The following is a 27,252-nucleotide window of genomic DNA, read 5'->3' as shown; positions in this document are numbered from 1 at the left end:
GCTCTGATACCAACTTGTCACGCCCAGAAATTCATGACCCAGAATTTCTAAGCTGAATGTGCATTGAACCCTTGTCCAGGACCAGCCAGGGTACACAAACGACAATTGTTGACATACAGATCCACGTCTTACAAAAATGTAAAAGATTACAAATGCAGCGGAAAAGATAAAAGCGAGCTAAGCCTGAAGACTTGACTCCTGCAGCGAGGCGACTCCATTCCACAGGCATCCTTGATGGCAGCGACGAAACCAACTGCTTCGAGACATCTTCAACTGAGAAGGACTTCAACTCTGGTGTGGGGGAAAAGAGAGCAAGACTGAGTACTACCCACTGTACACAGCAAGTCATACCAGAAGAGGAGGTATGATGCATGGTATATCCAAGGGAGGCTAAAGGTTCATTTGCATAAAGCAGGCATTTAAAAGCAGAAGTTGAAAGCAGTAAAACAGCTGTAGTGATTTATCAATGTTAACCGATCACTGTCCAACGCTACACCACGTTGCAACAGGCCCAAACCACCATCTGAACTAACCAGTTCATTAGCTAACTAAGGGTGAGACTAATCACGGTGAATCTGGTCGACCGCCCATAACCGCGGGCACGGCTATTCGAATAGTTTTACTCTGATAAGTGGTGTACAACTGTACCCACAAGACACAGCCCCACGACACGTTACCGTGCGCCGACATGTCACCACGACATACCGGAAAGAGGCCGTAACAGGACCCTTCGCATAACCCCCTCTAACCGATCGCAGCACACCTTAGGGTTTGCACCCGTCCCCAGCAGGCAACGGGTAGCCCCCCTTTCGTGCCGCGGTGAATCCGGAAGCCGATCAACTGGACACCCCGGCCGACCCAACTCCATCACGCCCACCCTTGCCTGTGTACGTCGGCTAGAGGAAAGCTACACTACAAGCCTAGCCGTTGCCCACGCTGGCTTGTGGTAAGCACGATAAATTCTTCCAGGGTTTCCCGCGAACCGGTCCTTAATCGCCATGGGCACAACTAGCAAAACCATGCACCCACAGCCCACCATGTAGTGTATTTTAGTTAACCAACACCAATGCGGTGGCACTAATCCAAAGCTATGCCAAAAGTCAAAGTCTATGCATTAATGTGATTCCTCTTTTGTGTACTAGGTGAACTAAGCATGGTTAAGCATCTCCTAAACCAACATCTAGTCATTTTAATACCCAAGTTATCAATGGCGTAAGGGAGACAACATATAGCTGAGTAATAGGACCCATCCCACATGATATTGTAAACGATGCAACATTTAATAGAAATGCGGGACATTTGTAAATTGGGTACAATATGATCAATTATAATGCATGACTTGCCTTGCTCTCGCACTGATGAGACCACAACAATGTCTTCGAGAAACCGCGGATCGACGAAACGGCCGAAATCTACGCGACAAACAAAGCACACAAGCAAAACATGCTATAAGACTACTGAAACAGGAAACAAAACCATTTTTAATGGATTCTATACATTTTTATGAATTTACTGAGACTTGAATGGGCTTAATCGGAGCTCGGATGAATTAGTTATGATTTTTAGAAGATTCTTTGTGTTTTTACTATAAAAGAAAAACCCTTAATCAATTTATTGCGCAATAACTCATCCCAGGGCTGACGTCAGCACAAGGGGAAAGCGGCGCCGACAAATGGGACCCACGGGTCATTGACTCAAGGGGGAAGGGAGAGGTGCCGACCGGTGGGCCCCACCGGGCAGCGTCACGAGGGGGAGGGGCGAGGCGCCCGGTCGGCTCGGCTCGGCTTCAAAGCCGGCCGGCCGGCCATGCGGCGGCACCGCAGCGACATGGCACCGCGACACGGCGGTGGCGCGCAAGCGGCGAGCGGCGGAGAGAGAGGAGAGGAAGGGGAGGGCCTCAACGACGATGAACGAGGGCGGCGAGCGATGAGGGAGGTCGGCGAATAGCGGGCGGCGTCGGGAGAGACCTAGGGAACACGATGAGAGAGGTTAGATGGAGAGAGGGAGTCCACGGCGCATGGAATAGCCGGCCGGAGGTGTAGGTAATGGTGGAAGCGCACCGGAGTGCGAGGAGATGCGGGCTCCAGCGACGGGTTTGGCCGGGCGGACAGCGGACGCGGCGGCTCGCGGGATGGAGAGCACGGCGGCGTCGATGGTGAGGCTCGGCGCGGCGCCTAGCAGCGGCTAGCGGCGGCCGGAGCGCGGCCGGAGGGCGGCGGCGATGGGTGTAGCGGCGTGGGAGTGATGGAGGGCACGGGAGGGAGCGGTGGAAAGAGGAAAAAGGTGGAGGGGAGTGCGGGGATGGTTTATATGGGCTCGGGAGGGGCGGACGAGGCCGGGAGGCGGCCGGATTTCTCGCCGACGTGGGAGAGGTGGGGAGAGAGAGTGGGGAGAGGATTCGAATCGAATCCCGCCCATTCTCGGGTGCGCGCGAGGGTGGGAAACGGCGGGACGTGGGCGGCGACGTGGGGAGAGGCGTGGGGTGCGGAGTGGGCGCGGGAGGAGCGGGGAAAGCGGCGGCGGTGCGGCGGTTTCGGCGGCGGTGGTGGCGGTTGCTGGAGGAGGAAGACGGGGCCAACAGGTGGGCCCCACCTGTCGGTGACCCGGGGAGAGGAGGGAGGTGGCTTGGGCCGGCCCAGCTGAGAGGAGGGCGGGCGCGCGGAAGGAGTGGGCCGACGGCCCAACAAAGGAAAAAGGGAAAAAGAAAAGAAGAAAAAGGAAAAAAGGTTTTTCCTGGGATTTAAATATTGCACATGCTCATTTTTAATTGGTTAAAATTATTTTCAAGGCTCTGAAAATTCGACTAAAAATCCTGTTAGCATATTTTGACATGTAGAATCCAAGAAAAATTCCACATGCCGATTCCGATTATTATTTCCATTTATTAATTTAGGGTTTCTCTCTTGCCTTTAAACAAATAATTTCTTAAAACAATTTATCAATTGGATTTTTGCTAGGGAGAAGAACTTCAGGGCGTGATATGCGGTGAGCCCTGAGCTGCGCGAGCAAGCGGAGACAGCGGCGAGCGGTGGAGCCCCTCCCTCCTCCCTTATTCCTTTGGATGGAGACAAGAAAAACCCACGATATTTTGTCCTCTAGAAACAAAAGCCCACAGCCCAAGATATTTTGTTCTGTCTAGTACAAAAGGCTCGGCTCTTATGATCCACAGCCCAAGATGCTTTTGTCCTTTCCAGAACATGATCAATTCTCCAGATATCTGATAGTCAATGCAGCAGATGTTTAACAAAAAAAATCCTACCGCATTAAAATTTCAGGAGACCACAGGGTTGACTGCCAAATGTCAACGACTGCTACCACTCATGGCATTTGAACTAAATAATCCCATGTTCTTTATCATGTGTTTAAATGAACAAACAAAACTCAGAGCATATATGTTATATAACTCAAAACTCAGATAACTATAGCTTGTTTTATATTGATTCAGAACTGTACAACGCTAGTATTTACTAGGTTCAAAACTAGTTTGAAAACTGAGTTATTAGATATATTTGATATAGGAATTAGATAGCAAGCTAGGCTTTTTCTGTCATAGCATCAGATAAATATACATATTAAAAGTATTATTTGATAAAAGACTGTTACTGACAAAAACATAGGCGTTAGAATTAACATTTTGTGTATTACTCCCTCCATTCCAAATTGATCTACATATTTCATAGGTACACTAAGACAAAAAAAAAGCTAATAACACTCTCATACTATATTTACTCTAGCAACAAACTCAATGCATGCACCATCCCCACTATTTCCCAGCCAATAGCAAATCAAGATATTGCATGTGGGTTATAAATACTCGTGTGCATGGATACATGCATCAATGTCCATTTACTCCAATGCACAAATAACGAATAGACTTAATAAATGAACACAAATATGTAGATCATTTAGGAATAACCTTAAAAAAGCTATATGTAGATCAATTTGGAATGGAGGGAGTAGCAACCAACGGGCCGTTATGCTTATTACTAGACTTGTTAGACTTGTTGAAGAGATGAAATAGAACCAAGGTCTATCTTTTTTATTAGAGATTAAATCGATCAACAGAAGAAGAATTAGGCCAAAAATTAGGATACATTTTGGGAAAATGAAACTTCCCTGGAAGAGAAGCAAATGAAACGCTTTTAAGAGGAAAAGGATCCTATTTTAACGAATCGCACGTAGAGATATTGCTAGTACACAAAAAGTTAATGGGATTTCATAACTAATAGATTGAGCGGCAGGAGCGGAAAAAGATCCATCGATTAGACTCCTTTTCTTCCCTAGGGGTTTGTATTAAAAAAATGCAACACCATGTTCTAACCATATTGTACCATGTATCACCATTTGATAAACCGAGAAATATCTCTCTCTCTCTCTCTCTTATTCAAGTAGAAATACAAATGGAAGAATTCAAGGGTTATTCAGAAAAACTTAAATTTCCAGCAATGAAAAAAATAGCACTTCATAGGTGATCCGAGAATAGCTAGAGTGGAAGTTTTCCTAAAGACGCAAGAGCTTGATCGCTAGGCGGGTCGGTAGAATCTATGGATAGAAGGTTCCACACTACACTTACGAATGACAAGGCTATTCAAACTATATAAGTCAGCGAAGTCATACCCTTTTACAAAGGAATTTATTAAATCCAAATTCTGAAAAAAAAAGAGTAAGCAGACGTGCCCCGCTCCGAAACAAAGAAAAAGGTGAGTGCCGCACTCACAAGGGACTATTCCATCTTAGTGTCCGTCCACCTCAACGTCTCTATATAAAGGATTCGAAAGTTCAAGTGCCATTAATTTGGTTTTGATCATTAATGACAAATCCAATTATATGATACTAATGTTTTTATAAGCATTTCTTTGCCTAGTCTTATGAGGATATGAAAATGGGGTGTGTGAGAGGTGATTCCCTGACTTCATATGAGTTAAGATAGAAACGTTCATTGATGATGGACCTAAATCACAAGGATGAAATGCATGGAGATCAAGCTATATGTATCACTCTTTCTCTCCATGTACATATTGATATGTTCATATAATATTTCCACATGATTGACATATGCATATGAGACTAATGTTTTGTTTGAGTCTTTTCTCTTGTTTAGTCTCTATGCATTTATTTTAATGCCTATATTTGATAAATGCCTTCTATTCTTGTATAGGATAAGCTCCTAATGTTTCATTCCTTTTATGCATACTCTTGATTTACACAAACATTTTGTATACATACATTTAGGGGGAGCAAATCATATACTTTAGTTATACATGTAATTGATCCAAGTTATTCACTTTTATTTAATTGGCATCTTTACATTTGAGCATATGTTTAAGTATATGACACTTGTGGTGTTGATTAATACTCATCATTTATTTATATCCTTTTATACATGCGATCGGTTGGTCAATATATGGAGGTTGACAACCGAATTATTGGGACTAATAATTTTATTGAGTTGAATGAAAGAAATAGGTCCAAGGATTGCAAAGGTGTTGATGCTCAAGTGATATCATTGCACCTAACGATACCAAGAATGACAAAGTGAAGATATTGAAGATGTGGGATATGAAGTGGCTACTATGGCAAGACGGTGAAGGGCAAGCGATGCTCGGTCACGATGGACCATGTGGCGGTGAAGGGCAAGCAAGAGGCTTGGCGCCGAAGAACCAAATCCGGTGGTGAATGGCGAGTGAAGGCTTGGCCATGATGGATCGTGCGAGGCCATTTGAAGCTACAGTAACCGCATTAATCATTTGAAGAATATATGGTGAAACGGTTTAGGCATTGGCGTCCCTTAAGACAATAAAAGAACGATGGAAAGAAGGCATTCCTATTGTTATAATTCTCTTCTTATTTACATTTGAGTTTAGGAATGCCGTACTATTAAGAAGGATGCAACGTCGAGGTGTTTGTGTATGTCTCAGTGCTCAAAGTGACCTATCATAGTGCTACCTTGAGAGAAACCCAAGCTTTAACCTATCCTTTGAGTGGTCTTAGACCTTGTTTTTGGTTGAGTTGGCTAGTCCTCTAAGTGAGCTTTCCATAGAGTCCAAGATCATCGAAAACAGACTCCTGAGCGAAAAGTTACAGTTGGTTTACTCTGTGCTTTTCGGAAATTCCGAAAAATTACCGGAAACTCCGAAAATTTTTGCAAATTTTGAAAATGGCTGCGAAACTAAGATTTGCTTCTGTAAATTTTCGGACTTGTCCGAAAATGCTTTTCAGAAATTCTGAAAATTACAGTCTTGGCCTCCAGCGGCTAGTTTTTGAGAGGCTCGGGTATATAAACTCCTTCACCACTCCTTTGAGTGGCTGCTATTCTTGGGCAACATTAGACACATCAAAACCCAAATAGCCATCCCCATTTCTCATCCTTTGGGGTCCCTCTTTATGAGGGGGATTTGAGAAGGGAAAAGAGTTGGATTGAGAGAGTGAGGAGTTGAGAGCTAGTGAGCTTCACTCCATCCTTTGTGGTGCCTCTTTGTGAGAGGGATTTGAGAAGGGGAGAGAGTTGGATTGAGAGATTGAGAAGTTGAGAGCTAGTGAGTTTCACTCCACACTTTGAGCACTCGAGTTCATAGCAAGCAAATCTTCGATTGTGTTTGTTACTCTTGGGGACTAAGGTCTCCTAGACGGCTAGGCGTCGCCGGTGAGCACCTAAGGTTGTGGTGTGCCACGGAAAGTTTGTGAAGGCTTCAATTTCACCTCCACAAGGGAAGAAATCAAGAGTGAAACCAAAGAGTGCATTTGTGCAACCTCGTGAGGAATGGGTTAAATTAGACCCGGCCTTGTGGCCCCTCAACGGAGACGTAGGATCCGTGGATCCGAACTTCGGGAAACAAATCAACGTGTCTCCTCTCTTGATTTGCTCGTTCTTGCCATCTCCCATATTGTGCTTGACCTTGTTTTTACCCGATCTACTTGCATACTTAATTAATATAGTTGGTGACCTTATATCTTATTTAGATACCTTATTTGTCACCTTTTGATTCATATACATTTTGTTTATTCGAGCTACAAGTTCATAGCTAGTGTTTTATTTCGTTATCCGCCGAACTTTTCGGTTGAGACCGGAACTTCCAATCTCATACCGGAAGTTCCAATTTGAACTAAAAGTTTTCATCTCTCTAATATGCTATAAAGTTGTGATAATTTTTTAGGAACGCATATTCACCCCCACCCCCCTTCTAGGCGACATCAGGGTCCTTTCAGGATTACGTATGGTCAATATTGAATCTGTACTTTCCAGTAGTATCGCTGCTGTTTTTTTTTGCAAGTAAACAGGAGTTAATTCTAACTTCCACATGATAAAAAAGTAAAAGGTCTCGCGAAGAAAATAATCTTATTTGACCGCTATACATTGCTAGCATCAGGAAAAAGAATAACCGGGAATTGCGGGTAACCGGCCAACCTGCTAAAGTAGCTAAAGTAGTCATAAATCATGTCAATAAATCTCGTGCTAAAGAGCGTGGAGGTTCGAGTCCTCTTCAAGGCATAATACAGAGAATGCACATTCAATGAGCATTCCACGTAGAAGTATTCCGGAAATCTGCGCCTGGCGCTCTCAGTTCAAAAACAAAGCTGGGGAATGCCATTGATTCAGTTCAGTATCATGGTTTCTTTTTTTATTGTATTGAAACCATTGAACAGAAAATGGGTAGAAGGATTGCGGGAAGACAGTGAAATTCCTATTGGCAGGTTGGAGCCAGGCTTGTGTTTCTTGGCAGCTATCTGGCATTGGGAATATTGGGACCTTGAAATATTCTGTGATGAGCGGACGGGAAAATCTTCTTTGGATTTGCGTACTCTGGCAACTCTACGTAAGGCAAAGTTGGGTTTCTTGGGGTTGATAGTGGAAAAGTCGACAGATAAGTCACTCTTTCTATCCCAACAGAACCGCCTTGTTGGTTGCCCGCGGGACCCACTATTAAGAAGTGTATCCACGGTTCTTGTACCAATTTTTCCTGGCAAGATTGTTGCATTCAGAACGATCTCCAGTGGTTAAGATATGACCTAAATAAGCGATAAACTAATTAATATATACCAAAATTACAAAAATCTAACAAACGCAAAGACATATAAAAAACAGAAACACACCATTTCTGAAACTATTCTCATTTCTGACAAAGTAAAATTTTTGGAAAAAACAAACACAAAATAAAAACTAAAAAAAAACTGAGAGAGTGTACGTAAAGCTGACATGATATAGCTTTTTCAGACAAAACCATGGAAGCATCCCCACCTCCTCGACGGCGTAATGGCAGCCTCTGGTGCCCTCATCTACAGTGACACGGCTCTCCCTCCGTCGAACCCTGCCTCACCGTGGCCTTCGGCACCCTCCGCACGGTAATCATTGAGCAATCCTACTTAGATACAGAGTTAATAAGCTCTCCTTATGAACCAACTACTGCAAATTCTGAATTCCAATGACAAAATATATCAGTGGTCAGGTGTAATTTCATTTATTAATGAAATTCTTCCCATTATATTTTTAAAAAAAAGAGAAAGTATATTGTATGTCAACACTTCTGAAGTATAGAGAATGGAAAACCAACTACATGATATCACAAAATTATAGAAAAACCAAGAACCAGCATTTTGTTGTTCGACAGAAAAAGCAACTCAGAAAATACTATAGTTTTTAACTCCATAAATCTATTGCCTGGTTGCTTGGAAAATAAAATGTCCTTTGACAAAATAAAGGTGACCTTCCATCATCCAAGGTGCTTTACTATAATTAACTAAGCGATATAGTTCCTGACAAAGATATGAAATAATCAAAGCCAGCGTGCACGTGCCGGGAATGTAAATTCATACTACCTCCATTTCAGGTTATAAGATTTTGTAGCATTGTCCATATTTATAGATGTTAATGAATCTAGATACACATATATGTTTAGATTCATTAATATACATACATACATATACACATACATATATATATATATATATATATATATATATATATATATATATATATATATATATATATATGAATGTGGACAATTCTAGAAAGTCTTATCTAAAACAGAGTCTTAAGAGTAAAAAAAGAAAATCAGACCTTGACCACAAGACGCTGGATGTCTTAACAGTCAGTCATTTCATATAGAAGCTGCAAGGGTAGCAGAAAAAGGAATAGTTAATACTACTAAAAAGTGGGGTTGTCTATTTTTTTTATATAACTTGATGATGTGTGAAAGCATTTCTTTAATTAAATTATTGAGGCATTCTTAAGGGCAAGTTTTACGGTTGAATTTACTGCCACATCTAATTTTAAACATGGCATACATCATTAAATTAAAAGATAACATATATATAATAGGCTGCATTTATCACGTAACACTCTCACATATTTATTAAAGTTTGTGTAGAGGTTGCTCCTTAGAGCAGGTACAATAACGGACTATAAGTCGGCTACAAACATATTTTAAGAAGATAAATGAGAAGATAGAAGAGCAGCGGGCTACAAATTTGTAGCCAGCTATAGCACGGACTCCAAGATGCAGGGTGTGTATGATATGTGGGACTAGGTATTAATAGTGTAGTATGTAACTATTATATGAATGAGCTATTAGATTGGCTATACTATTAAACTGGCTCTTAGAACAGGAATAATAGTAAGCGGTAAGACTTTAAATATTATATCTGTGCTGACATGGAAGGGAGAGAAGGTTAGGAAAGCAAAGGCGAACGTATCATTTAGGGCAAGTACTATAATGTCTCATATGTTGCCCCTAAGAGTGCCACGTTGGATTGAGTGATGAGGTGGAGAAAAGAAGTGAGGAGAGAGATAATGAACCACCCCTAAATCAAGAGACAACCTTCACAGAAATTTCAAGAAGAGTATGAGAGTATTAGAGATATTGGTATTTGTGTACTAGAGGTGATACATTGTATGAGTTGTCTCTTAATTCATGAGTGAATAAAATAGATAAATTTAGAGGTGATAGTCACATCTACCATAGCACTTGCCCTTATAGCGCTAACTTGAGCATAGCCTCCAATGCAAAGTGGTGGGGCCCATGTCTGGGAGGACATGGCCAGCCAATTGGATGGAGCTGAGCCGAGTGATGTGCACAGTTAGTTGAATAAAATATTAAAATTAACTATGACGAGCTTAGGTAGTATTTCTTCTTTTAATTTATTTTTGCTGAGGTGGATTATTTTGAAGCTAGCAGCTGGCTACTCTATTAACCTTGCTCTTACATGAGAGGTGGTTATTTTTCTTCTCCACCTTATCATTTAGTCCTATGTAACATCTTGAGACTTGTGTTTGATACCCATAGTACTTGCCCTATGCTCTAGTTTGCAAGTTTTGACTGTACTGTATGACAAAACACATATACATTCTGCTACTTCATAATCAATCAGGGACAGAGATTATTGGGGAACAAACAAACAAATCGTTATTAGTACGTATCAAGGTTAAGGCGGTAAATTAAGAGGAAAAACGGTTGCAGATCCACGGATCTAGAAGAGAAGTTAATAGGGTAGAGGGAGAGAGAGATGAGAAAGAGGATTGGATTGAATGGATGCTCACCAGCGAGGATGCGGCGGAAGCTGACCCTGCTCTGCTCGCGGAATGGAGATCGGCGCAGGCGGCGGACGAGTGAAAGTCACAGGAGACGAAGAAGCTTTGAGTTGAGTGGACACAGGCAGACATGCTCTCTCTAAAATTCCGGTTTACAAATGTTTTTGGTTTTCTCTACCATTCACCTCCTCTCTACTTATATATGAAGTAGGCTGTGCAAAGCTCATAAATCTAACACAACTTAGGATTCCTAACCACGTAGGAAATCCTCTCTTGTAAGTAAACAACTCATCTCTTTCCTTATCTCTATCAAACATCCTGAATTCGGACTTCCTTCTAAATTCGACTCCTCTTTCCATACGTACACAATCCTTCTTGTATACCATATGGATTTCTTCATCACCACGCGCATTGTCCTCTAGCCTTTAGTATCCCGCATGATTTCATGATCCCTGGACATCAACTTCTCCCAAATTGACTCCGATCTATCACCGGCAACACTCTCCCGATGCCTCAAGCAACACCTGCACATGCAACAACCAAGAAACCATATCCCGAGCCCAAGTTCGTCCCAACTTGACTCACATTAGTATAACAACGGTATCCATACGCATAGAAACCATCTAGAAGCCAAATCACCGAAGGAAATACCCAAATCTGATTGTCTAGGCGGGACCAATAACACAAGCATGAATTTTGGAAACATCCGATGGTCGCAAATCTATCTATCTTCTATTATATTATTAAAACAACTCGTAAAAAATACACCACATTCACTGTGGAGGCTAAAAATTCCCGTATTATTCAAAGAAAAAGAAAAGACGAGTTCAAATAGAAATACAATCTAAAAAAATAACTAAAATTCGGAATTAAAAATAACCAATATTGAAAGTGAAGTCTACATAAAAAACCAATACATGACTAATTAAATTTCAGAATTAAAAATAAATAAATTTCTGAAATTAGAAAAAATGAAAATAGAAGAGTTCGAGTAGGAATACAAATTTGAAATTACTAAAATTAGAGTAAAAATATATTGAAAGACATTTAGAACATAGCACGAGTTTCATTAAATTAAAAATAAAAAGTAAAATAAATTACTAAATTAGAAAAATAAAAAAAGAGTTTCAGTAGGAATACAATTTATAAATAATTGAAATTCAAAATTAAAAATAAATAATATTAGAAGTAGATTCTACACATAACCCAACACATAACTCAGAGTAAATGTAAAATAAATTCTGAAATTAGAAAAATAAAAAAAAAGTTCAAGTAGGTTACGATTTTGAAAATCTAAAATTTAAAATAAAAAATGATTATTGAAAGAAACAATACATGTAGTATACAATATGAGGTAAAATTTAGAATTGAAAATAAAATGAATTCTGAAAATTAGAAAAATAAAAATAAAAGTTCAAGTAGGAATATAGTTTATAAATAAAAAAAATTAGAATGAAAAATATTGAATGTTGAAAGAACAATCAATATAAAACACAATGGTAGTAAATGAAAATAAAGTGGAAAGGAGCAACGAGCTCAGAAAGGAGTAGGGTGGCAGTGGTTGATGGGATATCTAAAACTATAAATAAAACCTCAAAAACGATTATATTTGATTTTTAAATCCCTTTGATGATTAAGAGGAGGATAAAAAACATGCCGTTAAGCAGCTCAGTCACAGCGGTTGGCAGGACTTATAGAGGTAAAAAATGAAACCAATGATAATCATTTTTAATTTTTAAAATCCCACTAACACTAAAGAGGGAAGGTAACGGGCGGGCATTAAAGGAGTACAATAAAGGCATTTGATAAGACTTCAAAAAATTATAAAAAAGAGACCCAACGAGACAATAAACTTTATAAACTAAAAATGTCCAATTTTAAAATGTTACAAGGAAGAGAAATAGAGACTAGTGTGACTTTTAAAAAAAGGAGTAAGGGATAGTGACAAGTGTGACTTTTAAAAAAATATAAAATTAGAGACCATATGATGTGCATTAGGGTTCCCGATCTTCCGAAAGGTTCTAATAAACAACGATTTAGGCGGAGCCGCGACACAAATCGATCTGGCTTCTTGAACGCGCACACTCTTGAGCCCCGCAATCGCAGCACCACGTCTCCTCTGGTTATCACCCGTGTCGAAACACGGATGACCTCGCCAAGAAGGCTAATCCCTGTTTGCCAACCGAAGAACACAAACAAGAACGAGATAGAATACAACCAAAATTGCAGATGAATGATTAAGCTCACAAGTTAGAGTCTTACAAACCGATCTAACGGCGAAACTATTCTCGATAGAATAATCAAAGCGAAACCCAAACCCTAAAGATGACAGCGGGTACTAATATATAGAGTTTAGGGTCGTGCAACCCCCTCTCGACGCAACCCTAATGGGTTCCAACACGATACACGGCCCAAAGGCCCAAATACGGTGACGCAACACCGGAACAGATTCTAGATATCAACTTGTTTGGTCAATTCCCGTTGACTCGGAAAGAATTTTGATGTGGGACCAAAACCATTGGAAAGGTTATCTTCTTAGCTTTCCAACCATATAAAGAGCGCTCCAATCCGAGCGCGTATGCGACCTGGGCACCCGTTTTAGTACAGACTAGTTATGGACTCCGAATTACATCCGAGGTCGACTTGGTTTGGGCCTCCACCTTGACTTGGACGTCCTCGATGATCCCCCATGGCTCTAAGTCCTTCTCCAAGTGTCTTCTTGTCCCCTCCATTGTTCCTGATCACAGTATAATCATTAGGTAGAAATCTATTCTCGAATTCGTACAAAGAAGAACATAGGAACGAGCTCACCTCTAAATTCAATTGTCGCGCACGAGCTCTTGTTATCGGTCCTTGAATGACCGTTGGAGGATTGTTTTGTGTATCCAAAGGAGTGATGTCTGCATCATCCTCCCCTTCTTGAATTGAAGTCGTCCTCGACTCAAGCTCATCTTCTTCTCCCAAGTACGGTTTCAAATCTGAAATGTTAATCGTGGGACTGACCCCAAACTCGGGAGGCAACTCAAGTTTATATGCATTATCATTAATCTTCTCAACAATTTTGAAAGGACCATCAGCACGAGGCATCAACTTAGACTTTCTTAATTCCGGAAATCTATCCTTTCTCAAGTGCAACCAAACTAAATCACCCGGTTCAAACTTAACTTCTTGCCTACCTTTATTACCAGCAATTCTATACTTTTCGGTCATCTTTTCAATGTTGTGCTTAGTTGTCTCATGCATTTTCGCACGAGGGTTGAAACCATACACTACCTGAAAAGGACTTACCTTGGTAGTAGAATGTGTTGCTCGGTTGTATGCAAACTCCACATGAGGCAAACATTCTTCCCACATCTTCAAATTTTTCTTCAAAATAGCCCTCAACATAGTACCCAAAGTACGGTTTACTACCTCCGTTTGTCCATCTGTTTGTGGGTGACATGTTGTAGAAAACAATAGTTTTGTACCCAACTTGTTCCATAGTGTGCGCCAAAAATGACTTAAGAATTTTGCATCACAATCTAAAACAATAGTAGAAGGCATACCATGCAAGTGAACAATCTCATGGAAAAACATATCAGCAATATGAACAACATCATCACTTTTATGACATGGTATGAAATGTGCCATCTTAGAAAAACGATCCACCACAACAAAAATGCTATCCCTCCCCCTCTTAGTCCTAGGCAATCCCAAAACAAAGTCCACAGAAATATCTGCCCAAGAAATAGACGGTACAGGAAGAGGCATATACAAACCATGTGGATTAAAACGAGACTTGGCTTTCTGACAAGTGGTGCAACGTGTCACGAACATCTCAACATCTTTTCTCATCCTACCACTTGATGTGCACTAGGGTTCCCGATATTCCGAAAGATTCTGATAAACAACGATTTGGGCGGAGTCGCGACACAAATCGATCCGGCTTCTTGAACGCGCACGCTCTTGAGCCCCACAATCGCAGCACCACGTCTCCTCTGGTTATCACCTGTGTCGAAACACGGATGACCTCGCCGAGAAGGATAATCCCTGTTTGCCAATCGAAGAACACAAACAAGAACGAGATAGAATACAACCAAAATTGCAGATGAATGATTAAGCTCACAAGTTAGGGTCTTACAAACCGATCTAGCGGCGAAACTGTTCTCGATAGAATAATCTAAGCAAAACCCAAACCCTAAAGATGACGGCGGGTACTGATATATAGAGTTTAGGGTCGTGCAACCCCCTCTCGACGCAACCCTAATGGGTTCCAACACGATACACGGCCCAAAGGATCAAATACGGTGGCGCAGCACCGAAACAGATTTTGGACATCAACTTGTTCAGTCAATTCCTGTTGATTTGGAAAGAATTTCGACATAGGACCAAAACCATTGGAAATGTTATCTTCTTAGCTTTCCATCCATATAAAGAACGCCCCAATCCGAGCACGTATACGACTTGGACACCCATTTTAGTGCAGACTGGTCCTGGACTCCGAATTGCACCCGAGGTCAACTTGGTTTGGGCCTCCTCCTTAACTTGGACATCCTCGATGATTCTTCATGGCTCTAAGTACTTCTCCAAGTGTCTCCTTTATCCCCTCCATTGTTCCTAATCACAATATAATTATTAGGTAGCAATCTATTCTCGAATTCGTACAAAGAAGAACATAAGAACAAGCTCACCTCTAAATTCAATTGCTGCGTACGAGCTCTTGTTATCGGTTCTTGAATGATCGTTGGAGGATTGTTGTGTGTATCAGAAGGAGTGATGTCCGCATCACCATAGGATAATAAGGTTCGATCTTTGAAAGTCATAAGACAACGTGGTGGCTATTTTACAAAGTTGAAGTAAATGCATGTGAATAAATTAATAATTTTGGTGTTGCTACCCATGCAATTGCGCATGCCACCAGCTAGTTCGGATGATAAAAGAATAAAAAACAGCAGGCAACTGTATAGTAAACCTATACTCCCTCCATACTCATATTAGAAGTCGTTTAGGACATGATTGTGCATACCAAGGAGTGATTAATTAGGGGGTATTTTTCCCTGTCTGCCCCTAATAAATAGGGTTGTGGATGCATTCCATACGAGAAGCAATCATAGCTCAAATGGCTAGCGCAGCGTGGAGTGAGTTCCAACTCCCAAGGTCGCAGGTTCGAAACCACTCGGATTTTGCATGCATGTTTCAGCTGGGCATGGCGCCATTTTTGCGCCGTTTTCACATGAGTAAACAATTTTCGCGATGGCGCCACGGCATTCTATTTTTAGCGCTCGTTTACCTCCGACTTTTGAGTTCCACCATTCTATTTAAACGGAGTCTTTCCCCCGACCTCTTCTCATTCTATTACAGTGCTTCATCTCTTCACTTCCACTCTCTTTTCCTTTAAGTACCACATGCTATGGCTGATGCAAGAGTTGCTGACTTTGATCTGAACGTTCGCATAGAAGAGGATGACAACATTGGTAAGCAACAACATCAAATTAGTTTCTTAGTTTGTTGCATGGCCCAAGCAGTTTGTTTGCATGTCTGGTTGCATGGCAAGTATTTCTTTTCTTAGTTTAGTGTTTCTTTTTTTTCTGATAGGAATTGATCTGAACCTGCCACTAGATGAATTTGGTGCTGTTGATTTTGGTTATGTACAAAACCTCGCAAGTAAGCCATGGCCATTATTTTGTTGGATTTGATTTTATCTTGTCACTTGATACAAACATTTGTTTTTTAGGTAAGCATGGCTATTATTTTGAATGCGTTTGTTTTTATCCTTTTGCTAGGACATGTTGTTGAGGCGCCCATTCAAGTAAAACACCGAAGGAAAGAGATGTCAGAAGAACTCAGGAAAGTCGTTTATCAAGTTTTGTTGGCAAAAAGCAAGGATGGGGTGCTAGAAAAGAAACATTCAAGAATTGTTGCTGATCATTTTGGTCTTCACATTCAGTCAGTTCAACGCTTATGGAAGCGAGGTAAAGATCAACTTGCTCATAACATTCCGGTTGTGGTTGCTAGTAAAAAAGGGGTAAATGTGGACGTAAGGCAATCCCTCTTGATTTGGAACAATTGCGCAACATTCCTCTCAAGCAAAGAATGACCATAGAAGATGTGTCTAGCAAACTTGGTATAAGCAAAGCTAGGATACAAAGGTATTTGAAAAAAGGTATGCTTAGGCGCCACTCTAGTAGCATCAAACCATACCACACAGATGCTAGCAAGAAAACTAGGTTGAAGTGGTATGTTGACATGGTTGAGCGGGGTTTGCTTGGTGATCCAAGATTTAAGGATTTTTTTGACTTTGTGTTCATTGATGAAAAATGGTTCTACCTCTCTCAAAAATCTGAGAAATATTACTTGCTACCCGATGAAGATGAACCACATCGCACTGTAAGAACAAGAATTACATCCCTAGGCTCATGTTTTTGTGTGTTTGTGCTCGGCCAAGGTTTAGGAATGGAGAATGTGTTTTTGATGGGAAAATTGGTTGTTTTCCACTTGTCACTTATAGACATGCTGTTAGAAGTAGTGGGAATCGTCTTCGTGGAGAAGAAGTAATCAAGCCAATAATTTCAATCACAAGAGATGTGCTTAGAGATTTCATGGTAAACAAAGTGTTGCCTGCCATTCGAGCCAAATGGCCAATAGAAGATGTGAACAAACCAATTTTCATACAACAAGATAATGCACCTTCCCATTTAAAAGTGGATGATCCTGTTTTTTGTGAGGCCACTAAGCAAGAAGGGTTTGACATTCGCCTCTTTGTCAACCACCAAATTCTTCGGATTTTAACATTCTAGACTTGGGGTTTTTTCGAGCCATCCAAGCCATTCAGTACAAGAAGGGAGCAAAAACAATAAAAGATCTAGTTCCAACAGTCCAACAGGTAAATTGATCAATTGTTCACTTGTTTCATTGTTTCTTGAATAGCTAATGTTCTCATTGATTGATTTCTTGAACTAATGTTTTGTAGGCATTCTTAGAGTACTCTCCATGGAAAGCAAACAGGATTTTTGTAACACTTCAGAGTGTTTTGAAGGAAGCCATGAAGTTTAAAGGAGGCAACAAGATCAAGATTACTCACATGCAAAAAGAAAAACTAGGGAGAGAAGATCGGCTACCATTGCAAATCTCATGCGAACCTTCCTTGCTAGCTGAAGCCATTGCTAATCTCCCTGCAAATTAGAAGATGCAAGTTAGTTTATTAAGGAAATTAGAAGAAGCAAATTAGGAGATGCAAGTATGAAGTATCTTAGGTTAAATGCATGTACCTTATTGGTCTTTGTTTGCTTCTTCTCAATGTGCTCTTCCAACTTCTTTATAACTTGCTCGGGCAGAATGATGGTGTTACCATCCATTTGAAGATTCTCCACATCAGGAATGTAAATCTCACAATCAAACTTTTCCATGTCATGCAACCACCTTGCTGGCATATCGTAGTCTTCATGTAAAAGGCCACAACGGGCACAGCTGCGAGCGTGACGGTGAGCTTGGAAGTAGGCTTCTCCGAAGATGCCACTAGCGTGGAACGTGCCGCAGCGAGCACACAGAAACTCGACGGAGTCCGGCACGACGTTGATGGAGTCCGGCACGACGTCGACGGAGTCCGACGCGCCGTCGACCTCGACGGAGTTCAACGCCATCTCCGAGTCCAGCGCCTTGACGGAGTCCGGCACGACGTCGACGGAGTCCGACGCGCCGTCGACCTCGACGGAGTTCAACGCCATCCCCGAGTCCAGTGTCTCGACGGACTCCAGTGCCACCTCGACGGAGTCCGGCACGACGTCGACAGAGTCCGGCGCGCCGTCGACCTGCGAGTCTGGCGCCTCCTCCGAAGCTGCCGCCATCTCTGAGTCCATCGCCATCTCCAAAACCCTAAATATAAGCGGACGGTTTGCTTGTTGCTGCTGCTGCTTGCTTGCTTACGTCCGGCCGGTTTGCTTGTTGCTGCTGCTGCTCTCTTGCTTGCGCAGCCGGCCGGTCGCATGCCGTGTAACGAGGCGACGCATGCAGCGAAACGAGGTGAGCGCTGACTGGGAAACGAGGAGACGCAACTGGAAAAAAATTTGGTGCAGACCGGCTGCAAACCAACGCCGCTGTAGCCCCGACCTAGATAGATGCCGCGTGGATAGGCTATCGATCTAACAGCGAGATTCGCTCGGCTCCAAGCAAGTGATATCGGCGCGTCCGGCTCGATTCCCTTTCGGCTCGCTCGATAAGACTGTCTCGGCTCGCTCATCCACAATCCCCTCCCTCGTCTGCCCATCTCTCTCGTCTGCCGCCGCGTTCGCCCGTCCATCTCCCTCACTAAAGACGGCCGGCCGGGCCAGCAAGGGTGAGCACGAGACACGCGTTCCTCTCCACCTCCCTGTCTCCTGGCCATGGGCGCCGTCGGTGACGGCAGCGAATCCAGTGATGGCCGGGTCGGCAATGGTGAGCATGAGGCGCGTTCTTCTCTCGGCGATGGTGGCGGGCCCAGAAAGGTTGGTGTCGGCGAACGTGAGGAAGCGACTGCTCTATCTGTTCCTGGTCACTCTGCACGCGTACCTAGCCGTCGACCACCATCAACACATTGGTATAGAGAGCTGTAGTTTTGCAGTGTCAGTGTGTACACCCCCATCCAGCGTGTGTACATTTCATCAGATTAGTAGTTAAATCCATATATTGATTTGCGAGATCGGAGCAACGAGCACGGCAAACCAGGATGGGTGGTGGCTGCACATGTTTACAAGCTTAATTAGGTAGAGATCAGAGCGTTTTTATGTTGTTTGTGATGAGCCTAATGTTCAGTACGTACGTCTGAAATTCAGAAGATGGCATCTAAATGTTGTTCAGAGTTTTTTCAATTGTTTCCCATACCTTGAATTACATAAAAAGTAGACCTCCATCCATTCCATGACAAAAATCCTCATTCTCTTGTAGGTTCTTAGCCTGATGGAGCAATGGCGGTTCTCTATCTTTTGTGAAAAATATAGAAGAGGGAAATACTCTGCATGTCACCCTGTGGTTCTCTATGTTTTGGGCAAAATACAGAAGAGAGAAATGCTCTGCCTGAAAGGACTGTAAATGTGGCAAAAGAGGATTGTAGTTTGTTGATTATAGACTTTCTTTGTAATCTGTAAATTGTAGAGTTTGCAAGGATTTATGCTGCAAGCTGTAATCTGCACTTTTTTGGTCAATTTGCAAGGTATAAATGTGCAATATATTCTTTAATCTGAAATATACATGGCATGTTGGGTGTTCTGAATCATGCAATGTGATGGATGTGTTAAAAAAAGTGATTTTTCTCTTATTCAATACCTTTGAAAAATTCAATATAGAAAATTATGCAATCTGAAATCATGAAGGTAAAATCTGAAATGTGATGTCTAAAAACTGATCCTTCTCAAACGTTGGTACCAAATTCATTGTCACAAATGACAGTGTAAATAAAAATAATCATTTGCTGCCATGCCATGTGCTAGTGCAGGCGAAAATGGCTGATGTCCGGTCACAAGAAACCCCGTGGCTGGATCCTTCCCTTGCCCTCCTCTTGCCATGGTGGTTACGTCATCCATGAAGCTTCTGTCATGGCGGCAGCGGTTGCCGGCGATTTTGGCCGCGATCTGGCGAGACGTCTCTCTTCGCGTCCCCGCGTGATCTAGGGTATCGAAATAATATGTTGATTCATCTACTCGAACGCGCCGAGCCAAGCACGCCCCTTTCCACGGAGTCGAACGAGCCGAGCCGCCGAACGTCCACTCTGGGCATATTCATGGCAAGTGTTCGATTAGACTTCTGTCCACGCGGCATCTATCCAGGTTGGGGCTGCAGCGCGTTGGTTTGCAGCCGGTCTGCACCAAATTTTTTTTCCTAATAGGATGCACCAAATAACTACGCTTGCAGCGAAACGAGGCGGCGAGGGGCAATCGCATCCATACATGACCCCGCGGGCGAACAGCAACTTCTTTTGCGAAAACGGACCAAGGCATTAGAACGACTTTTAATATGAGTATGAAGGAAGTATCTATTTAATATAATTAACATACTTAAAATATGTAAGTTTTTTGCAGAAATCACCCGATTATTGTTCATATCCGATTATTGTTCCGTCACTAGCTAATCGTTCGCTGTTGTACCCGATCATTCGTCCTCAGCACATCAATCGGTCATCGAACCGTGTGGTTTAGGTATGGCTCAACGCCCATTGTCCATCATGACCAGGCCTGCATGATGGACAATCTCTCGAGAAAAACCTTAAGACACAAACTTTCTTTACAACACAAGACACGGTGTGTTTAGTTCACACCAAAATTAGAAGTTTGATTGAAATTGAATACGATGTGACAGAAAAGTTAGAAGTTTGTGTGTGTAGGAAAGTTTTGATGTGATGAAAAATTTGGAAGTTTGAAGAAAAAGTTGGGAACTAGGCCTTGCCTAGGATTGATCGTGCATCCCACATAATATGAGACACTAGAAGACCATGCTCTATTTAAATCATGATTTCCACACAACGCAATTCAACAAACAGATTGTATTCTATTTTCCAAAATTTACAGCTTATGATTTTCTAAAAAGAAAATATTCAAGTAATTCCCACAGTGAATTTGGCCCTAAATTCACACAGTGAATTTGACCCTAATTAAATTGTATAACAATGACACAATTAAAATAGCCTTCACCTTGTAACACACAGGTATTTTTTCTAGTGGTAGAAAAAAAAATTGTCACTAAAATATATATTACTCCCATCTAAAATATACTCTGTGTTTTGTAAGTGTTTTATACTACAAGAACGTTAGTCTCTCCATCACCCGTCTAGATACACTAACATCCGTATGAAATTCGACACATATACGAAGCACATGCATAAATCCATTCAAAACCCAAAACGTCAAAGCATCTTACAATATGAAAAACTACTTTTAGCTACTGGTCAGGGAATGCCGTTCCACCCCAACAAGCAGCGCCTGGAGGGCCTTCCAAGTTGCAATGATGAAGGGGAAAAAAACAGTTACGTAGCTGACACCAAATGATCCAACATTCTGAACATACTGCTGAAGGTTCTCTCTTTTTATTCCACTTTCGCTGTTTCTTTCACATATTAACACAATGGCGGATCTACAATTCCGACAAAATTGCACCTAACAATCTAACATAACTTAAACCTGTCAAAATGACGAGTTATCCATTAAGCCGCAACATAATCCACAATTCCACATGGTCCATTCTACCTTTTTGAAAAAAAGCACCTGAGTTGATATAGAACTGAAAGTTCTAAGGACAGTGAAGTGTGGATCCTATAACAATGGCATATGATACCAATTTTTCTGCTTATACAGAAATCACAATTTGAACTTGATAAAGATTGATAGCCTATACAAACAAGGACTAAACTTGGCTACTCCCTTTGTTCTGGCACAAGAATTTTGAAGCTTGCTATTTTTACATCCACTAGAAATGTTCAAAATCCTGTCTACTGGGTATATCTAGAGTTCTAGACATCAAACTGACTACTTTAAATAAAGAATAATGAATACAATATTTGACTGAAGCTTCTAACATCATACTTGTATGGACAATCTATCTTATCTAGATATTACCCATGTGTTGGACTTCAAAAGCGAACGAAGTTGGCTCCATAAGGAAATTTTAGAACCAAAGAGTCGCACATGGACAGATTTTTTTGATCCTCCCCTAACAAATTCCAGCTCCCTTGATACACCATTTTCAGCATAGCTGGGTTCTTCAAGAAATGGAACTGCAACTGAACCCTCAGATTCGACATTCTTTAGCCATCCTCTGAGTAAGTAGTTTATAACCTGTCCAAAGACCAAAATCATATGTAAAGGACATATATATATTTTGTCATCACAGAGACAATCCTTAAGCAGTTTTCATGAATGATTAAACAGAAGAAGGCACTCTCAAAAATAGGAATATGTGAGGAGTAAAATGTGAAACATATATCTTTATATAAATGCAGAAAATTGAACTAACTCTACAGATTAAAAAAGGAAAGAAAAAAAACATAGAACATGTCTTGCCACTTTTTTTCGCCGGGAAGGCCAAAGGAGGCCATCCGAATGCATTAAGGAGAAAAAGTTACAAGAAAAAACACAACAGAAAGCTGTCGAGGACGGATGCGCACCACAGGGCACGTCCTAAAACCACACGCTAACCACAAAAGCACAAACCACTGAGTGAAGCCTAGCACCAAAACGACCCTCGCTATGCGTGGCTGATCGCCGCTAGGCCCACGACAACACCACAAAGACGAGACTTCGAAAACGATGCCACCACGGAGGTCACGCCATCAAGGACGGCACCATCGCCCACCTTCTAACAAAGATGTGGTTTTCACCTAGAGAAAACTTGCCGAGGAAGAGAGGTACCCTCGCACCGCCCCAAGGGGTTACGATGCCTGAAGGCGCCCAGTGATCCACCAGGCAAGGCTTTTTCCTGGAACCTACAACCTCAACCATATAATGTCTTGTAACTTCAAAGGAGAAAACTAGGGAACTTAAACACACTCAACCATAAAAAAATTAGTGCCCCAAGGTGTCTTTGTATCAAATGCATGCTACAGAATTAAACAAAAACTGCAGAAAAAATGTTAAGCTTACAAATGGTACAATCCATATTCATTGCCCTAGCAGAAAATCCTATCATGAGGAATTCGCAAACAGTTGTGATTCTTGGGCTTCCCTGGTACCCCACCTAAAGATAGCATCTGACAACCTGTTGTGCTGATCCAGATCTGATTCCACTAATAGCATTTAGCTTCTAAGATACAGCTGCCTATCTTTGTAGAAACTCATAGCTAAGGCTGCAGTCCCATATAATGGCCATTGGTTGTATACCGAAATTTCTAGATTTAAATAGAGATTTCAAATGTTGGTCAAAACAAACTAGATACTGATACAAATTTCCTCCAGTTTTTGTTCCATAGTTTCTTATGTGTAATCAACATGGATGATATTCAGAGAACATGACCTTTCTTAAACACACACAGCCCACCAGCCACAGTATCCACCCAAAACAGAATGCACGGCTACAAAATGAACTATCAACTATCTGGTACAAACTAAATATGACGAGCTTTATTTCCAAACACAATGAATGTTTTACCTCAGGAACCTCATCATGAGGGCAGTGACCAGCAGGACTGATTTCGTAATACGGTGATTCTGGCACCTGCTGTTTCACTTTAATACCCCAAATAGGTCTAACCCAAGGATCTTCTCTCCCATACATAAGAGATATGGGAATACCCTGCCTTTGGCACCTGCAGATTATGAAATGTAAAAATACAAAATCGTATTTTGTAAGCAACATGGCAATTCATCAAATAGTATATCCAGTTTACCTAGATAGAGCTTCTTCGAAGGATATTTGTCCCTTTGGAGCACACATAATGGATGCAAATGATGCAGCAGCTGCTGGATGTTGTGTTGTCTCTATAATACGCGAGAACACCATGTCCACATTCGTTGAGTGGTCAGCATATACTTGCTTGAGTATGCCCTGTATACTTCTTGGATCACTTATTTTCTGCCACCTGCACCAAAAAGATATTAAATGAGATCCACCAAATTTATATCACCACATGGATAACTTGCATAGTTCTAAATGATGCAGGGACCACACAATTGCTATTGAATAACAGCTTGTTTAATCTGTTAAAACACCAATACATTGCACAGCCTACCATCCTAACATGAGAGAGGAATGACAATGTAAAAGGAAAAATAATGGCAGAAAATGACATACAGAAATATACTTTATATCTAGGTGTGATTTTATAAAAAAACACGTTTTTTTTTTGAAAAAACAATTATTAGCTATACTTATAGTACCATATGCAAACTAAACATAGTCTAAATCGTTTCTTCACTGGTGAAGTATGCAATCAATTTCTGTCAAAACAAAAGGTAGCAATCTACAGATGCTATGCCTTGCTACAAGTATCATAAAACTTTTGCATTCCATGCATTCATTATAATGAAAAAAAATAGTACACCAATAATTAGCAGAAGGGATAAATTTAAGATTATTCAATATCAATATGCACATGTGTTTCCCAAAACCTAAAGGGTAGCACATACACTGTTTCAGTAAGTTTCCTCACAAACGATGGAAGTGGAAATGTCCCAGCCCATGGAAAAATCTTCGACAAGCGAGGAGATGTAGCAGGGTTGGGAAGGAATCCCCAAAATGGGGTTGCATTAAGTAATGTGACACCCTTTACAAGGTGTGGACAGGATGCAGCAAGATATAGAGAAACAAAACCTCCCAGAGAGTTCCCCACAATATATACTGGTTCACCAATAACCTGAAAGAAGGTTACAAAATTAGCATAAGAAACATATGATATGAATCTCATGGTAGGACTGTTATGGATAAGTAAACTTAAGAACTTTGGCATTACACATAATAACACAAATGTCAAACCTGCTATATGAGATTGGGAACAGGGCTCCTTTGCTCTCTATTCTAGATACTGGAATAAAAGAATGTGTTACAAGTGTGTGTGCCAAAAAACAGGGCACCTGCTTTGGGCAACATAACGGTTCTTATATTCTATTAACCGAATATGAAACGCTGAAGTTTGTGAGATTCAAGAATCTTCAATAACTAATAAATAGCTATTATTGCAGGCCCTTCAAAGAGTGCAAAGCATACTAGGATTTGTGAACTAAAGATGATATTTTTTTAGCAAAGTAAACATAAAACTACACAGAAAATAGTTGAAAGAAGTACCTCTTCAATAAAATGCTGAACTTGGTCACGCCACAAATCTATCGAATACACCAACTCCTCCGCCCATGGTTGTAATTCTTGTCCAAAACCCCAATATGTGTCCTCATCTAGCTCTCCTGATGTGCTCTTAGGAGCAGGATCTTCACATGGCAACGACATGCCCTGCCCTAGAAAATCCATTGTCCATACTTTGTAATCACGGCCAAGATCCTTCAATTGCTTCTCAAAATGGAACGTTCCCACTCCAAAACCTGGTAGAAAGAGCACAGACGGTGCCTTGCTATTGTCTATGCCAGACTTTTCATAATATACACTCAGCTTCGGCTTCCATTCCCAGAAACCAGTACTAATTAGAGAGCTTTCAGGTCCTTCTGGCAAGCTCGGAATGATCATCTTCTCGATCTCACCGACTTTCTTCGGGATCCCTTGGAGAGCTGCATCGACATCACTTACATAGAACCCATGGCTCGCATGAACTTTCCCAGAATCAGCAGGATTCGAAGCTGTCCCTGACCGCACACAAAGAATTGCACTTCTTGGCCGAGTGAGCTTTGCATGCCCTGGACCAAGACCATTCCCCGGAAACCTCCAAGCACTGCTAGGTGTTCGGTTAAATGCCAAGCAGGAGTGGCTGGAAGAAACCACTTCCATGGCCACACTAGTGGCTAGCACGCTAGTTCTGCAACAGATAAACCGAAAGATACGTTTAAAAGAGCGAACTCGAAAAACTGAAACCAAGAACTATCAGCCTTCAGATTAATTTGATCGGGAGAACCGAAACCAAAATTTTAACTGTATCAAACAGATGGGTTAAGTTCTCGAGAATAAAACTAATCTACACAGCGAAAATGAGCTTCGACCAGCCAGCAAACCAATTCCAAATCCAGCAATTCATGCGAAACCCGGGAACTGTTCCCCGCACGAGTAGTACACACATGCCAGGGAGTCCCCAGGAAGAAAAAAAGACATAGCAAACACCTAATTACAGATTACTCTCTCCTAGTGAGAAATCGGTGAATCATACCTGAAAATCGACACCTATTTCTCAGGTGATTTGGAGAAGAACACTTCGCAAAAACTAAACTAGTAGAACTGCGAGCTCAGAACGGAGAGGGAGCGGGCAGCTGAGCTCGCTTATAGGGCGCGAGATGCGATGGGGAGGGGCGGAGGTGGGAACCACCGCGCAGCGAGACGGTTCCTCCGGCGACCTCGTGGTCTCGCTTGCCCATGCGTGCACGTCATCCTCGGGTGGACGAGAGGAGTGGAGGAGGCGAGCCCAACGCTGCGCGGGGGCCAGCACGTGGACATCGTCCACCGTGAGCCAGCGAGCCAAGGCCAAGATCCGCCTCCACCCGGTCTGCCGGACTAGCGTAAGCACGTGTCGAACTCGGGCTTCGAGACAATGATGGAACTACTATGGAGGAAGGGGCAGGCCCGGTCGGTTCGTTTGTTGTGCGGCCTGGTAGTTAGGAGAGGTTTGCAAGCAAACGCGCGGAAAATGACCGGGATTTTGGCCGTTTTGCGGAGAATTCCAGGTATTGACGGCAGCGCGTTTACTACGCGATGCACATTGGGTAGTATTGGATATTTTGCAGACTCGTCGTACGAATTCAGAGCCATTTTATCGGGGAGAGAAACGCGTGGTAAAATTCGAGTATTTGCTTCCGTGCTCCCGACGGGTAGAAGGAATTGAGCCATGTTATCTAGCGAATATAGCGGAGGAGAATTGCAGCCGTCTAAAAAAATGAAAGCTTCCAGATGGAGGAAAAAAAAGAAGGAAGAAGAGAGAAATTATTAAATCCCATGAATAAGACTATCAGATTTGACGTCGTAAGTGTTGGGTACGCTCAGATATCCACCACCTTAGCACCAACCGATCCAGAGGACAGATGTTGTTGGACCTACTTCTCTGCTTAGATCTGGGTGTCCCGACGCTTGCCATGCCATCCATGTGTAAGAAGAGATGGCGGTGGTAGAGAGCAAGGAGAAGAGGTCGAATCGGGCCATTT

The 27,252-nt window shown here is 41.9% G+C and overlaps 1 protein-coding gene and 1 long non-coding RNA gene across 4 annotated transcripts; one reads left to right on the top strand and one right to left on the bottom strand.

Moving 5' to 3' along the window:
- Positions 1–18,708: 18,708 nt before the first annotated feature.
- On the top strand, positions 18,709–19,751 carry LOC136357071 (uncharacterized). Its single transcript, XR_010742123.1, has 2 exons — positions 18,709–19,242; positions 19,424–19,751. It is a non-coding gene; the product is annotated as an uncharacterized lncRNA (long non-coding RNA).
- Positions 19,752–21,715: 1,964 nt separating this feature from the next.
- On the bottom strand, positions 21,716–26,480 carry LOC4340988 (pheophytinase, chloroplastic). 3 transcript variants are annotated; one of them, XR_010741841.1, is made up of 7 exons: positions 26,268–26,480; positions 25,244–25,922; positions 24,589–24,815; positions 23,850–24,041; positions 23,612–23,768; positions 22,845–22,949; positions 21,716–22,302 (listed from the first exon to the last, which is right to left on the bottom strand). XR_010741841.1 is itself a non-coding variant. In XM_015788264.3 (6 exons), exons 2-6 carry the CDS (start codon positions 25,892–25,894, stop codon positions 22,069–22,071), a joined length of 1,461 nt encoding a protein of 486 aa, XP_015643750.1. In that variant the 5' UTR covers positions 25,895–25,922; positions 26,268–26,480; the 3' UTR covers positions 21,716–22,068. The 3 variants fall into 3 exon arrangements, 2 of the variants coding, with proteins under 2 accessions (XP_015643750.1, XP_015643751.1); XM_015788264.3 differs by lacking the exon at positions 22,845–22,949; XM_015788265.2 differs by lacking the exon at positions 21,716–22,302 and having other exon boundaries at positions 22,684–22,949.
- Between the last annotated feature and the right edge of the window lie 772 nt (positions 26,481–27,252).

The sequence above is a fragment of the Oryza sativa genome, chromosome 6, assembly GCF_034140825.1.
Source record: "Oryza sativa Japonica Group chromosome 6, ASM3414082v1".
Classification (NCBI taxonomy): domain Eukaryota; kingdom Viridiplantae; phylum Streptophyta; class Magnoliopsida; order Poales; family Poaceae; genus Oryza; species Oryza sativa.
This window is presented reverse-complemented; position numbering and strand designations above follow the sequence as displayed.